The 15,834-nt window shown below is 31.5% G+C and overlaps 3 protein-coding genes across 5 annotated transcripts in view; 2 read left to right on the top strand and 1 right to left on the bottom strand.

Annotated features, from left to right (window-relative positions):
• Positions 1–1,232, top strand: part of LOC123904271 (glucomannan 4-beta-mannosyltransferase 9-like) — a 92,590-nt gene extending 91,358 nt beyond the window's left edge. The window contains exon 9 of the mRNA XM_045953961.1: positions 872–1,232. Within this exon, the coding sequence (XP_045809917.1) occupies positions 872–1,034 (163 nt within the window). The 3' untranslated portion in view covers positions 1,035–1,232. The remainder of the gene's footprint in view (positions 1–871) is intronic.
• Positions 1,233–3,755: 2,523 nt separating this feature from the next.
• On the top strand, positions 3,756–10,522 carry LOC123904259 (glucomannan 4-beta-mannosyltransferase 9-like). 3 transcript variants are annotated; one of them, XM_045953955.1, is made up of 9 exons: positions 3,756–3,974; positions 4,081–4,179; positions 4,922–5,174; positions 5,824–5,934; positions 6,674–6,810; positions 6,917–7,030; positions 7,111–7,310; positions 9,961–10,137; positions 10,259–10,522. In XM_045953955.1, the coding sequence occupies exons 1-9, from the start codon at positions 3,795–3,797 to the stop codon at positions 10,419–10,421; spliced, it is 1,434 nt and encodes a 477-aa protein (XP_045809911.1). In that variant the 5' UTR covers positions 3,756–3,794; the 3' UTR covers positions 10,422–10,522. The 3 variants fall into 3 exon arrangements, with proteins under 3 accessions (XP_045809911.1, XP_045809905.1, XP_045809901.1); XM_045953949.1 differs by having other exon boundaries at positions 9,961–10,161; XM_045953945.1 differs by having other exon boundaries at positions 3,798–3,974; positions 9,961–10,118; positions 10,225–10,522.
• Positions 10,523–14,965: 4,443 nt separating this feature from the next.
• LOC123895674 lies at positions 14,966–15,693 on the bottom strand. The gene is made up of 2 exons (XM_045946138.1): positions 15,478–15,693; positions 14,966–15,298 (listed from the first exon to the last, which is right to left on the bottom strand). The coding sequence occupies exons 1-2, from the start codon at positions 15,691–15,693 to the stop codon at positions 14,966–14,968; spliced, it is 549 nt and encodes a 182-aa protein (XP_045802094.1).
• Positions 15,694–15,834: the final 141 nt, after the last annotated feature.

The following is a 15,834-nucleotide window of genomic DNA, read 5'->3' as shown; positions in this document are numbered from 1 at the left end:
ATAAAAAAATGAATTGAGTTAAATATTAGATAAATTATATTTTGTAAATAAACGTGGATTTTTTAATTAGTATACATTATTAGTGTAAAATAATTACGCATGCATTCAATTAAATTTTATCATATAATTAAAGAGTTGATAAGATATTTTAGAAAAAAATATATTAAATTGCTGTTATTGTACGATTTGATTGGATGCATATGAACACATAAATTAATCACAAATTTTTTTGTATGTAATAGTTACATAGTTTATTACATAAATAACATTATTTCATTTTAAGAAACTAAATTATCCTTTTGATAAAAAATAAACCAAATGATCATAGAGTTTGATTATCAGGGACGGATCTAGAAATCAATCATACGGGGGGCCGATTTCTTTTTTTAATTAATAAATAATAGAGTTAAATATATTTTTTGTCCTTATAAAATAACGAGTTTTTATGTTTAGTCCTATTAAATTTTGGTGTTGGAGCCTCTGCTTGCCCCTCCTTGGGTCCGTCCCTCAATGATTACATTAATGAACCTTGACAATGTTACTCAATTTTTTGTAATCATTTTTCAGGTCATTCCATTTAATTGTCTTTTGGGTTCTTTTTGAAAATACTATGTCTCTACATCGAACAAAGGCAACAATTATAGGTTTACTAGAGACTAGTAGAGTGAATGAATGGATTGTCACTGAAAAACTTGGTGATGCTCTTAAGGATAAAATTGGTGATAGTAAACTACTCAAAAAGTATCGATTTAACATTGGAAACAGGTATAAAATGATAAACTATTATTCAAGTACTTAATATAGCATTTAATATATTTTTTCTTAGTTATATTTAAGTACTTACCTTGTTGTGTTTGTGTTAAATAACTAGGATTCACGTGACGGAACTTGTTGTTGGATTCTATCTCATATTTTGTGGCTGCTATGATTTTATGTATGGGAAAAATTACTTCTTCATATTCCTATTCATGCAAGCGGTTGCTTTCTTCATCCTGGCATTGGGATATGTTGGCACTTTTGTTCCCAACTCCTAGAAGATCTTTGTGATATAATATTCATTATGCACAGCATGATTTGTTACATTAGAAAAACTAATGTCTAGTTGTTCAAAAGAAAATAATAAAAGGAAATTAAATAATAAAAGGTTATTTTTTATGGTCCTGTTGTATATGGATTCAAACTTAACAGTCTACATGACTATGTGATTAGAAGATTGTTTTTAGGACTTTGTACTTTTTTTTCTTTCTTAAGACTGTTCATTCTTTTTCATATTTTTTGTTTTGGGATAAAAAAGGCTGAAGCCCGGAAAAAGGAGTTGAAATAACCATATAGTTAGTTAAATGTAAAGAATTCAGTATCCTGAATCTAGGGGGCAAATTTGTTTTTGGAATTCTTTTAGTTCATTAATTAATAATTTTTTTTGTCAAGTATTTTAGTCGGTAAAATCCATTGGACTCTAATGTGATGTCCTATCATTTAAATTAAGTTCATGGATACGGTTCATTAATAATTTTCATAACACATATATGAGTAAGGAAATTAGCATTAAATTAAAGATCATACTAACGAGTATCATCGAGACACTATTTAAGTGAACCGAAAAAAAAAATCAAAGAACAATACTCTAACTGAAGAAGCACATAGTAGTAAAACAAAACCACAAAACCCAACCATAACCTGCGTGAGTTGCTATGTGTGGTGGCGATTTATGCGATGACAGAAGACACACAAGAAACGCAACATGTCGTCGCTCTGAAAGTTACAATGAGTCGGAACTGCAAAAGTAGAAAAAATAAATACGCTTGACATACAATCAAAAGTTGCAGGCGGAGAACCGGTGAGGATAGAAAATCAGAAATTGCAACCCCAATTAATTAGGGATTGCTACAGTGTAAAATCGCTAGAGCCTCACCAAGGTGTCAAACTTTTTATATGACACCTTTGATAATTCTTTATTACATAATCGTATTACAAAATTGACCGTTGGATTGAAAGATACTATAACATAGATCATATATATAAAATATAACATTAATCGAAAATAATTTGATACGTCATATGGGATACATCAAAATTAATGTCTTACGAACATTCAAATAATGAGTTAATTTTTTATGCATCTCATTGAAATATCAAATCATATCCGATTAATGTCATATTTTATAGAAATGATCAATGTTATAATATAGTTCAATCAAACGGTTAATTTTATAAGACAATTATCCGATAAAAAATTATGAGGTATCATATTTTTATGTTTGACACCTTAATATCATTTGATCATGACCCTTATTATATAAAATAAAACTTTCTATTCCTATTTTCTTACTATTTTTATGGGTATTCTTATTTTGTTTATGTTCCTATATATTTACATTGCTTAAATTACGTGTTCTTTCTATTCCTATTTTTTCTTTTTCCTATAAAGCTTAAATTACGTATTCTTTCTATTCCTTTGTTTATATTTTTATGCATATATTCTAATTAGAGTTAAATTAAAGAGAAGATTTAAAATATTATTAAAATTTATAAAGACAAATTAATAAATTTGGTAGTAATTTATTTTATTATATTATTATACAAAGTTTTCTATTCCTATTTTGTTTCTATTTTTACAGGTATAATTCTTGTTTTGTTTTTATTCCTATCTACATTGCTTAAATTGTGTATTCTTTCTATTACTAGTTCTAAAATTACATAGAATGGTAGAAGGCTTGAAATAGCACATTTATAAAAGGACAAATTAATAAATTTGATAGTAAATCATATTATCATATTAGTAGATTAATTTTTTTTGTTTTCTCCACCCGTTTAATCTGGTTCGGGGATCAGTTCTGATATTGTGGTTTCAGCTCCCTCCCGATTGTAATTGCGGGGGTCGAACCGTGGTCCTCCCTACTAAATTTAACGTTAATTACCACTGAACTGACTAATCGGTGATTTAAATTTTCTTTTGCCGGACAATGTCCCACATGCAATCTATGTTACCATAACTTGACCTTCTAATTTTCTGAGAAAAAAAAAATTTATTGTGCAACCATGCATTTAAGTAACAAACATATGCTTCTAATAGTGTTTCCTTGAAAAACATTCTTCCCTTAATTAACAGGTTTAGTTAATTCTTTTACCTCTGTCACCATCCTCTTTCCCATTCACGGAAGTAACAATATTATCACGCAGTTACACGCTGTAGTAAATATTAATCGTTGAATTAAAATTGGACGGTACATATAACAAACATAAATATTTATAATGTAAAATAATTTTAATCGCTGATCAGAGATCGACCGACCCACATCAATTACAACACCCTATGGTAACAGTGGGAAATCCAAATCCCAACTTCAGTGTGTTTAGCCGGAAAATCCACATGCAGTGTAAGTAATTATAAGATCATGTTTGACCACTGCACATGCGCCAATATACAATTTTGATCACTAATATTTTTCATTGTTTATTAGTAAAAATTATAAAAATTTAATATTTTGAAAATAATCATCAAAACAAATTGAACAAGATCTTATATGTTAATATTTACATTTATATATTATTAAAAAAATACAGTCAAAACAAGGTAAATGAATAGTACAATTTTGTCAAACAGAATCTTATAATCAGGAACCGAGGTAGTAATATTTAATGTGCAACAATGCATATATAAGGAAGGATAGATTTACGTCTTCTACTAGTGTTTCTTACAACACTCTTCCCATTTGTGGTGATAAAAAATGGAGGCATTTCAAGAAGCTTTGGTCGTACCAATACTGAAAATTGCAGTGTTTCTGTGCATAGGCATGTTATGTATGGATTTTATTGAAAAAGTTTACATGGCAATTGTGATTTGTTTTGTGAAGTTGTGTGGTAGAAAACCAGAGAAACGTTATAAATGGGAGACTATTAAGGATGATGTTGAATTGGGTAACTCCAATTATCCAATGGTTCTTGTCCAAATTCCAATGTACAATGAAAGAGAGGTGAATGTTGAATTTTTTTTTTTTTATACTGATATATTAAACCTTTTAAGCACAACTTTCTCTCTTTGAATTTGACATTTATATATGGTTCTAATTCTTAATTTAGGTTTATCGGCTATCAATTGGTGCTGCATGTGGACTCTCTTGGCCTTCTGATAGAATCATCATACAAATTCTTGATGATTCAACTGACTCAGCAATCATGGTAAATAAGCAGAATGTTCACGATTTGTAATTAAATTTTTATACCCCATTAAGCACCTTAAAGTACTCACATAGTAGTCTCATTTGTGATAAATAGGATTAATGATATAATTAATTTGTGATCACGTCTTTTAGTGGTCAAGTCTATTGTTACAAGTGAGACAAGTGTTTCAAGATACACAAGTTTGTTTTGACTATTTGATTAATAAGTCTCACTATTATATCAAATAAGATGCGATGTGACATTGATCCTCCCTAGATTTGAGATCTAGATAAAAGGTTTATTGTGAGTCTCGATTGATTATAGACTATTGGTGGTTGTACCTCGTGGTGAAGGAGGGCGTGGTATTTGCAGTCATAATCAACGACTCACTACAAACCTATCATCTAGATCTCAACTCCGGAGAGGATCAAACATATTGTTTCAATGATAAGACTTATTGATCAAGTGGTGAAAACAAATTTGCACATGATGAACGATTTATGTCACTTGTGCAGATAAACTCTTAATTTGTATTAAAGGTGATCGTGAATGATTTTGGCAAGTGAACAAAAAGGGGGATTTTTGGTTCCATAAATATCCCTAATATCAGTTTTTATCTCTCTAAAAGATTTCAGCAAATTTGATCCCTAATAAAATACACATTAGTGGACTTAAAAATAGAAAAAAAAGTTGTGACGAAAAATATTTAAGACCATTAATAGAGATTAAAAATTTTATTCAACACAAAAAAAAATTGTAGGAGTTGGTGGAGATGGAATGCCGTATATGGGAAAGCAAAGGTGTTAACATAAAGTATGAAGTTAGGGACAACAGAAATGGGTACAAAGCAGGAGCTCTAAAAGAGGGGATGAAGCATAGCTATGTCACACAATGTGATTATGTTGCCATCTTTGATGCTGATTTTCAACCTGAACCTGATTTTCTCTATCAAACCATCCCTTTCCTTGTCAATAATCCTGAAATTGGTCTTGTTCAAGCTCGTTGGACATTTGGTAACTTTTTTTTCTTCTTTTCCTTCTTCTAAAATTGCATTAATTAAGCTATTTGTTGTGGCAAGTGTGAGTGGTTATGTCCCACATTGCTTAGAAAAGTGGAGGTTGAACACTTTAAAAGTAAGATGACTCATAAACCTATCACTTTAAGGTTTTGGGTAAGAGTGTGGTGTACAACTCACATGTAGAATTGTTCATAAACCCAATGTGGATGATTTCCCTAACTGCTCCCTCATGATGACCTAACAGCTTCGTCTTTTAAGTTCACACACAAACAGATACGATACAGATTATAAGAGGGCAAGTTCCGTTGTCACATATAGTAGTGATATATATTAAGCATTATGATTTTTATTTTTTTTTGGCATTGATTATTTATGATTTTTATTAAAGCTTCAAAATGCAATTTTTTCTAAGAAGTGAAAACGATATAAAATGAAAAATGTAGGCGGCTTTTGTGTGGTTAAAATTTTGAATTATTGACGTGTGTCTATCAAGTATATAAATTTTAATATCATCTTTAATATGAGGTCTATGAGTTAGAGTAAAATTTACATTTCGATTCTACTTAGATAAAAATGAGTTAACTAATAAACTTGATTCTGAGTCTGACGGCCTTGTGTATATTTTTCTTTTTCCTTATTTTTAGTGAACGCGGATGAATGTATGATGACTAGGATGCAACAAATGTCACTTAATTACCATTTTAAAGTGGAACAAGAAGTGGGGTCTTCCACTTACGCCTTCTTTGGCTTCAACGGTAATCTCATCTCATACTTAAACTAATTTCATCCATTTTCCTTTTAAAATATAAAAGTGAAACTAGTACATAGTCTTTGCGTGTATTTTGATCTATGAACCAAATTCAAAATATAAATAAATATTTAATTATTGCGACCATAGGACACCAAACAAGTTAATAGGTGAAGTCATTAAATGTTGTGATAATTTCAAAAATATCTCTTCATATTTTATGGTTGAAAATTTGCAAAAATACGGTTATCTAACGGTTATCTTTATAGATAACCGTATTTTTGCAAATTAAGTAGTTGTCACTAAAAAGAATGAATTTTGTTAACTATGATTATCTTTATAGATATAAGCATGAATGTCCCGATTAAACTAAAAAGAATGACTTTAGTTTAACCATCCATTATCTTTATGGATAGAAGCTAGAATGCAGATTAGGCAAAAGAGAATGAAATTTGCTTAAGTATCCATTATCTTTATGGATAGAAGTTAAAATATCAAATTTTAACTAAAAATTGAAGAGCATCACCAAAACAATTGGTTAATTTGCTTGAAAACCTTTAACATATGCTTGATCTTGATCAATCAAAGGGCCAAATGAATCTTCACATAATTGTTCATGATACTTTGCTTCTCTCAATTGATATAGTAGATCCATAGCCTTTGAATTTTGACATGATCATCGATATTGTTGGTATAAATATTAGAAAAACCTTCAATGCAATATCATACATATAATCTTAACACAGGAACTGCGGGTGTGTGGAGAATTTCGGCGTTGAATGAAGCTGGTGGGTGGAAAGATAGGACCACGGTTGAAGATATGGATTTATCCGTACGTGCTAGTCTCAAAGGATGGAAATTTGTATTCCTCTCTAAAATACAGGTTTCATTTTCTTAATCCAATCTCAAAATTAGTCATATTTTTTACATGTTATCAAAATTTAATGCGAGTGAGGAGCGTTACATTACATTGGTTTCAAACTATGTAGGTTAAAAGTGAACTACCGAGTACTTTAAAGGCCTATAGATACCAACAACACAGATGGTCATGTGGGCCAGCCAATCTTTTCAGGAAAGTGGTGATGGAAATTTTCACAAACCAGGTAATTGGTTGATCCTCCCATGATGAATACACTGGCTTAATAAGATAATTTATGATCTAATGTATTTATGTTTATTGCAGAAAGTGTCTTTGTGGACGAAGTTACATATTGTTTACAGTTTTTTCTTTGTTCGAAAGATTGTGGTCCACATAAATACATTTGTGTTCTATTGTATTGTGTTACCTGCAACTGTTATGGTGCCTGAGGTTGTAGTCCCTAAATGGAGTTGTGTTTATATCCCATGCATCATGACACTTCTCAAAGCTGTTGGAACTCCAAGGTCAGTTTTAAAATCTTTTTCATTTTAAGTTTTTCATTTTAAGTTTTTATCAAATAGTTTTTCTTGGTTGTAATAAAAACATTTGATTAAAAAGGTTTGTTACGAAAAGAGAACATTTGTAAATAAAGAAAGAAGAAAAGGGATAGAGAAAAATAAGAACTTTTATTTTTATACTAGTTTCCAACAATTGTTGCTACATCAAGTCCTTCTAAGATAGTGAAAATGATATAATGGTGGCTCTTATATAGAGCAATTTATGGGTTAACTAACTAACCACCTAATAACAAACTCATATAAACTCTAACTAACTAATAGAAGCTACTAACTAATCACCGTTATTCTTAACATCCTCCCTCAAACTCAACATTGGAAAATTTTCCAATTTGAGTTTGAATTACAACGAAAATACAAATGATTAAGTATACTATAGTAACTAATGGAGAAATGAGGGTAAAGTAGCAACAACAAACATAAAAGCTGATAAGGAAAGATGAGATAGGCCCAGGCCCAATGAGGCAAAACAATGCATTTAACATTCAGAACTTCAAACGCAACTTCCTTGTGTCGTTTCAAGCTCTTTCACATTCTGAGCTTCTTCTTCACCTATCCACAAAACGCAACTCTGTGATGTCGTTCCAAGATCTTCCTTCAAATGCGATTTTTTTCTTCAAAATATGCAAACGTGCTTCTGAACCAAAAGAGCTTATTCAAAACACACTTTTGCAAAACTAGCTTTTCCAAAAGTAAGATCCCAAATCCAAGGAAAAACAAGCTTCCATAAATTGAGATAAGCTTCCAGAAATTGATTCATCGTGAAAACGATTGATTCTCGCCATGAGAGAAGTAGAGCTTAATTTGTCTTCGTACGCGTGAAATTGCTGGATTTTAAGCTTTTTTTTTATTCTGTTTCTATGTGATTATTGACAAAAGATTTCTGCCGATATCGAACGATTTCTTCCCTCTGTCCCAAGGCATCAACCACAATCGAACGTCACAACAAATTTTGAAAGCGGCAAACGGCGAGAACGGTGTTGTTGATGTGGTGAATGAAGCAACACATTTGTATCGAAACGAAGTCCAGATTTGTGATGAAATCATTCGATTTCTTGACTGATTCAGAAGCCACGAATTCAGATTCAAGATTAATAGTTACAGATGAGTTACTCATATTTGGAAAATTCGTCAATTCCTCTTTGAGCTATGAAGTTGGAAACGAAAACGATGATGCGTAATCATGATGTTCTTCCATTGTGAATTTGTTCAAGAAACAAGATATCTCCCCGATCTTGATTATGCATCCTTCGATCCTTGGTTTAACTAATTTAATAGGTTTGATCGGAACAATTTCAGAATGAAAATTACCAGAAATGATATTGAAATTTCCGTCTACTGTAGTTGATCCAAGATCAGAGGAAGCTACAGTTGACATGCAGTGATTGTTTGTTGTAACTGATTCAAGAACAAAGGTAGATGATGATGAATTCTCTCCCTCTGCCTCTGGAATTGAATCACTCAAAAGTTCTTGAACATGAATCGAAGATTCTTGCGGTAATTTTCGAAGTGGTGGAAGTGGCAAGAATTTCTTCTCCATCTTCGATTTCTTCCACAAGTGACAAAAAATGAAGTGAACCATTAGAGTGTAAACTTCTTTGTGATAAGCAATGGAGGAATTTTCCGGTACCGGTACAATGGCGGAAGCGGGACGGATTCTCGGTGATCGAAACCGAGGCTGTGATACCATGTTAAGATTTCCATGGTTTGGAGAAAATGGAGAAAACTTTAGAAAGTCTTCAAGATAGTAAAAATCATAAGGATTCGTATTTGATAAAAGATAGTGAAAATGATACAATGGTAGCTCTTATATAGAGCAATTTATGAGTTAACTAACTAACCTCCTAATAACAAACTATAACAAACTCATATAAACTCTAACTAACTAATAGAAGCTACTAACTAATCACCATTATTCTTAACACAAACCATTAGAAATACTGTCTCTAATGTTCTTAACTTTCCTTGCCAACTTCATTCTTTAAAATGAAGTTTGTTTTAGAGTTGGAGAGGTATCAATTGAGATTATGTCCATTGGGGCATCATGCGGATACGGATACTTGAGGACAGGTGATTGTAAGCATTAGGACTTAAAGACATGAGTAGAGCTCAACCCAAAAGACTAGTCCAATAGATGGGAGAGTCTCATGACTTAAATAACACATTTTAATCTTCTACAGGAATGATTGTCTAGAGTCAGTGAGTGTTTTCTTGTCATCAGAGGTTCTAAACTTATCTTCATACTTCATCACACTATAACTATTTCTTTTATGTTAGAGTGTTGACTAACAGACTTTTGTTCTGTTCACTGGAGGCACAAATTGAATGAACCTTCGGGATAGAATTTGCTCGGCTCACATTGTTAGGAGCAAATATATTTTTCAATTAAATCTCATCATTTAGATTTTTGATGAGATATTTTAGAAACAAATATATATTAAATTGCCGTTATAGTACGATTTGATTGGATACATGGGAAAAAACCTTTTAGTGCATATAAATTAATCACAAAATTAATCACAAATTCTTTTGCATGTAATAGTTACATAGTTTAATGAACCTTGACAAAGTTACTCAACTTTTGGTAATCATTTTTCAGGTCATTACCTTTACTTGTATTTTGGGTTCTCTTTGAAAATACCATGTCTCTACATCGAACAAAGGCAACAATTATAGGTCTATTAGAGACAAGTAGAGTGAATGAATGGATTGTCACTGAAAAACTTGGAGATGCACTTCTTAAGGATAAAATTGGTGGTACTAAAGTATTCAAAAAGTATCGATTTAGCATTGGAGACAGGTAAATATTATTCAAGTAATTCATATAGCAATTAATATTTTGTTTTTCTTTGTGATGTTTAAGTACTTACCTCGTTGTGTTTGTGTCCAATAATTAGGATTGACATGACAGAACTTATAGTTGGATTCTACCTCCTATTTTGTGGATGCTATGATTTTATGTATGGGAAAAGCTACTTCTTCATATTCCTATACTTGCAAGCGATTACTTTCTTCATCCTGGCATTTGGATATGTTGGCACTTTTGTTCCCAAATCCTAGAAGACCTTGGTTGATATATTCATTAAGAAAGTGATTGATTTCATAGAAGATTGATGTTAGGATTTTGTACTTTTTTATTTTTTTTTTTAATACTATTCATTATTTTTCCTTTTTTTTTTTTTTTTTTTATAAAAAAGGGCCGAAGCTCGGAAAAGAGACAAATAGTGGCTTAACAAGATAGGGAGCTGAAATACCCATATAGTTAGCAAAATATAAAGAGTTCATCTGAGCAGGGCAATGTTTATATATATAAAATCAAAGCAAAACCTCCATCGCAAGCCGTATTTGTCAAACCATCCGCACAATGATTTGTTTCGTTGTAGGACTGTCGTATTCAAACTTCGCAATCCCACTGCAATTGGTTCCTAATGTTTAGAAGATTCCAACCTGCCACAATCCCTCCATTGCTGTCAAGAATTGAAGTAATTAACCACTACTTGCGGGTCCACATGAAGCTCAATCTTATGGAAGTCGCGCAATCAAGCCAAATTCAAACGTTCAAACACACTCGAAAGTTCCACCACATACGCCCTACATAACCCAAAATTCTTTGAAAAACCACAAATCCATTCACCATTCTCCCCACACAACACTCCTCCACATCCCGTGACTCTCCCTCCCATAGACGCGTTGTCCGCGTTCAATCAAACCTAACTACTTTCAGGGGCTGCCACTTGATGTCTTCAAAGACTGTCATAGTACATTTCTGCACAGCAACATTTTTAAAAGTAGATACATAACAATTAACACAGCTACTAATCTCCAACCAAGGATTGGTTAGTAAAATTTGATGCACCAATTTGTTCCACCAATACGACAAAGTAGTTGTCAAAAATCAGTCCAATCTGCAGCCTCCCCTTCACTCAACTCCATATTCATATTCGATTCCATCCATTGTTGCAAATCCGCGATGACAATATGCACACCCGAGATGCATGAAACGCAGTCTGTTAATCGTTAGAAATCGATCTTGTCTGAGCAACTAAATGAAGCAATGTATTCTCTCTGGAGCATTTATATTCTACACTTGGGCGGCCGCGCCCACAAGCTGTCAACCGGTTTAGACAAGTCATAGCATAACACTTCATAAGGGGTGAGAAACTGAAATTTCACCAACTCTTGCACCAGGGCACACACAAATATCATTGCCATAATTACTATCAAAATCCATCACTTTTAACTTTTATACCCTCACCACTTTTATAAGCAAAAAGATATTGAATTTGATATAGTGTGCTAAATCCTTAAAGTGGGATTTTTTTCGAGACGACTTTTTCCCTCTACCATGGGTGGCGATCGGTGATTTTAATGATGGCCATTTGATTGACAGCATTATGGAAGGTTTCTTTAAGATTGAGAAACTTGGTACGGGATACAAGTTAGTGTTTTGTTCTACAGAATTTGCTGATTTTTCTTTTGATGTTGGAAGGTATCATGATGAGAAATTTAAAGGAAATCGTCTCGTCCTGGCTGAAAATAATGATCCATTTAATCTTGTATTCATTGCTGATAACTCTGGATCTGGAAGACCTGTTGTTTGAGTAAAATCTTCGAGATAATGTTGAATAATGGTTTTGGCTAAAATGAAAGTAAATATATATATATATATATATATATATATATATATATATATATATATATATATATGGGGAGGGATCAAATTACACTGGTGTAACATTTGAGTAATGTTACATTGCTCAATAACGTTTTAACGAATACAAATTTTACAAAATCCACCATTGGATTGAAAACTTATATCGTATAGATCATCCATGTTGAATTTTACAAAAATCTAAAATCGTTTGATATGTTATTGAGACCGATCAAGATTAATGGTTTATGCGTTTTTATTGAATATTGTTAATCTTGATCTATCTCAAAAATATATCAAATGATTTTAGATTTTTATACAATTCAACATGGATGATCTATGCGATATAAGCTTTCAATCCAACTGTGGAGTTTTAAAAGTGATTAGGCACTAGGTGGGAGACGAGATAGACAAATCTTAGATTTTTACCGGGGTGTATTCAATTGAGATTTTAAAAGATTATTTTTATAAAAAAATCTTGAAGATTTTAAAAGATTTTGTGAAATTATATTGATTTTGTGATATTAACAAAAAAAATTCAAAAGACTTTTTAAAATTAGAATTCATGAGCTTGAATTTGAAATGGATTTTTTAAAATACTTTATCATTTTTAAAATTTTAAATAAATGAAAAAATGATGAACAAATTCTAACATTTGAAAAATAGAAGAGATACAAATTTCTCTTAAGAAAACAATGAATCAATATAAGCAAATAAAATTAATGAATTTATGTCAAAAATAGAATATAATAATGAGATTCAAACGTAGCATACATAGTTTTTCTTTTGGCGTAGACATATTTGAAATGAACAATTTCAACTATATTTGGTAAAAAAAACATGATTTCAACCTGAATCCTGCCGGCAAACAAAATAAATCTTTAGAAGAATATGAAAAGTCTTTAACGCAGTCTTTAGAAGAATGGATTCGTTGGATGAATATCATGGATTTAAATTCTCTCCAATTTTTTCTGATATTTTTTTTTTTAATCCAATGGTTGATTTTCTCTCATTTTTATTCTTTGTAATTAACCAACCCTTAAATTAAGAAAAATGAGAAAAAACATGAGAAAAAATTGAAAATAATCCAAATCCAAATACTTACCTAGAGGATAAGCTCCTCAGGAAAAAATATTACACAAAGGATATACTCCTTGAATAATGCTCAGAAGGAGAAATACTTACATGACCATTAATATTTGGTCTCAATTTGGTCACACTAACATATTGAGAAAAAAAGTACAAAAATATAATTAAATACTAATATGTATATTTTGTTACGTGTGTGATCAAATGGTGACGAAAACCATTAAGATATTTCTCTCTCAGAAGATACACTTTTCATGCATGTTATTTTAAGCAAGTTGATAACTGTTTTTTTTTTTTTTTTTTTTTTTTTTTTACAAACGATAAATTATTTAAATATGTTTTTACTCCTTTATAAATATTAAAAAAAATTCGTTTTAATTCCTATAAAAAAATTTCTTCAACTTTTAGTTAAGTCAACTAAGATGTATCATTACTTTCAAAAAAAAAAACTAAGATATATCATAATAACTTGAATATACCTTAAAAACATATACTTGAAATGCAATTTCAAACATGCACAACTTTAGCAAAACGCATCTATATATTAGTACGTGGTAACTTACTAAAGCAAATACGAACCTTACATTATAAGTGAACCCAACATACATAATTTGCATGACCAAAAGTAAGTAGAAAAACACCAAACAAATCGTACGCAGATAGTGCGCGGCCGTCGGCCGATTCAAACCTACAAGCATAACTCAGGATACTAATTAGCCACTAGACCATGTAAATCTTTTGGCTTACCAAGTTATACCATGCTCGGAATGAATCTTTATATTTTAACGTAAAATTCTAGTGAGTCTAAACCCTTGCTTTAGTCGCCTAAAGGTTGGGCCGACTCTAGCTTATTATTCAAGGCTCCTTCTATTATCAGATGAAAATAATACTCAGTCTTCCAACATGCTCACAAGATTATCAGTAAAATAACACAGAAATAATTCAAGAAATATCAAAGAAAGATGGATCATTTGCCACAAGAATTGTTATCCAACATCCTCATAAGATTATCGGTAAAAGAATTATCAAGATGCAAATCTGTTTGCAAGTCATGGTTAGATCTCATTACTAATGCAATAAATCCGGTGCAAACGTGCAATCTTGTGCCGCTTTTTATTTGTACATCCACAACTTTAGGACTTGAGTATGTTAGATACATTTGTCAATTCAAAACTTGTGTCAGATATGAAATGTTATGGCTTGTGTTTTCATGCTATTGCTTATCATATAAGTATTACAATACAAATAAAAAGGTTCAGCACAAGTACAATAGCAATATGCAACTATTTTGGAACATTTTGTTTATGCGAAGAAAAAGAAAATTGATTCATCTCTTAACCAAACATCGATCCCCCGACAAAATCAGAAGGTTGCATACAATCCACTACCTAACATAGATGTTAAAAGAATTTTATAGCATAATGCATCCTGCTCTAAAGTAAAAAAAGAATCAACATTCAATTTTTGTATGCTTAGAAACAAAATTTCTAACAGAATAAGTTCTTAAGAAGCTAATCAGTTCTATTATTATTATTTTTTTTGGTTTATAATCAGTTCTATTATATTAATCAAGAAGAAAACTAACACAATTAATGTATTACATCTTGATGCAATAACTCAATTACAATATTATCATAATCACATAAACTAACTTACAACTAAGGAGCTACACCTTGATTTCGTCAAACTCACCACCTTTCATTTCTCCTTCGAAGTGAAACAAAGTCTTTCCATGCATTAGAGTATCAGGAACGAAACTACAAGAAAAACATCAGAGACTACTTTAATTTCCCCTTTTAAGCGAAACAAGACTTTCCATGTATCTAGCAATTCTTACTGAATCATTCTTTGTATTAACCGGAAGTTATCTTGTATTATCGTTCACAGCTTCGTACAACACCAACCTCTCGTTGTCATCTCTCCAAAGAAACTGATCGCTCCCATAAAATCCAACGAGATAGTAAGCCACCGGCACAGGTCCAACACTATATTGCAAAATCCATGACCCTTCATTGAAATAATCTTTCATAACCCAAACATCAAAGTGAAACCAATTATCTAATCCCCTAGATTCATTAAACGGTACCAAAGTTTTAGAACAATCATGTAAAGAATACACTACTTTAGGCACTTTAATCTTTCTAAACAACTCATTAACCATGTCAAATGCTAGAACATAATCTCCTTCGTTACCAGACTCATCAACAAGAAAACCCCACCAATGACAAGTTTACAACAGTTTTTCACAAAAGTGTAAATGGAAGAACAACGCCAAGTATTAAATGGAAAAGGGTTGTAAAGTGGAGCATCGATATCTCTCCAAGAGTTTGAATTAAGGCTCTATAACTCAGCTGATAAAAACTCATTATTTTCTACTTCATCTGAATCATCTAACACAAAATCTCTAAGCACAATAAGTTTATAATCATTAGTGTTAGGGTCAAAACCAAAACCATAATGTTCATTGAAATCATTCATATCACCAGGAGACTCTCTATGATGGGATTTAGGCAAAGGTAGAAACTGTCTTAAAGAAGGGATCAATGCATTTGGAGATCCTATAAGACAGAATATTCCATTACAAGGATCCATTATTCTAGTCCAATGTTGAATATTGCCATTATTGTATTCATAAGGAGGGTTGAAAATCTGAGAGGTAAAAGTCCTTTGGGTTGACTTGTATTCCAAGAAAACAGAGAAATATAAGGTTTGAGAATAACGTGATCATGAATA

The sequence above is a fragment of the Trifolium pratense genome, linkage group LG1, assembly GCF_020283565.1.
Source record: "Trifolium pratense cultivar HEN17-A07 linkage group LG1, ARS_RC_1.1, whole genome shotgun sequence".
Lineage (NCBI taxonomy): Eukaryota > Viridiplantae > Streptophyta > Magnoliopsida > Fabales > Fabaceae > Trifolium > Trifolium pratense.
Note: the sequence above shows the minus strand (reverse complement) of the source record. Positions and strands in the feature narration are given on the sequence as shown.

Excerpts from the sequence above, each read along its gene's own strand:
- LOC123904259 (XM_045953949.1), top strand. The coding sequence starts at position 3,795 with ATGTTATGTATGGATTTTATTGAAAAAGTTTACATGGCAATTGTGATT. Across the intron at positions 3,975-4,080 it reads CAATGTACAATGAAAGAGAG|GTTTATCGGCTATCAATTGG; the intron begins GTGAATGTTGAA and ends TTCTTAATTTAG. Across the intron at positions 6,811-6,916 it reads TATTCCTCTCTAAAATACAG|GTTAAAAGTGAACTACCGAG; the intron begins GTTTCATTTTCT and ends CAAACTATGTAG.
- LOC123895674 (XM_045946138.1), bottom strand. The coding sequence starts at position 15,693 with ATGGATCCTTGTAATGGAATATTCTGTCTTATAGGATCTCCAAATGCA. Across the intron at positions 15,299-15,477 it reads TGTTAGATGATTCAGATGAA|TCTGGTAACGAAGGAGATTA; the intron begins GTAGAAAATAAT and ends CTTGTTGATGAG.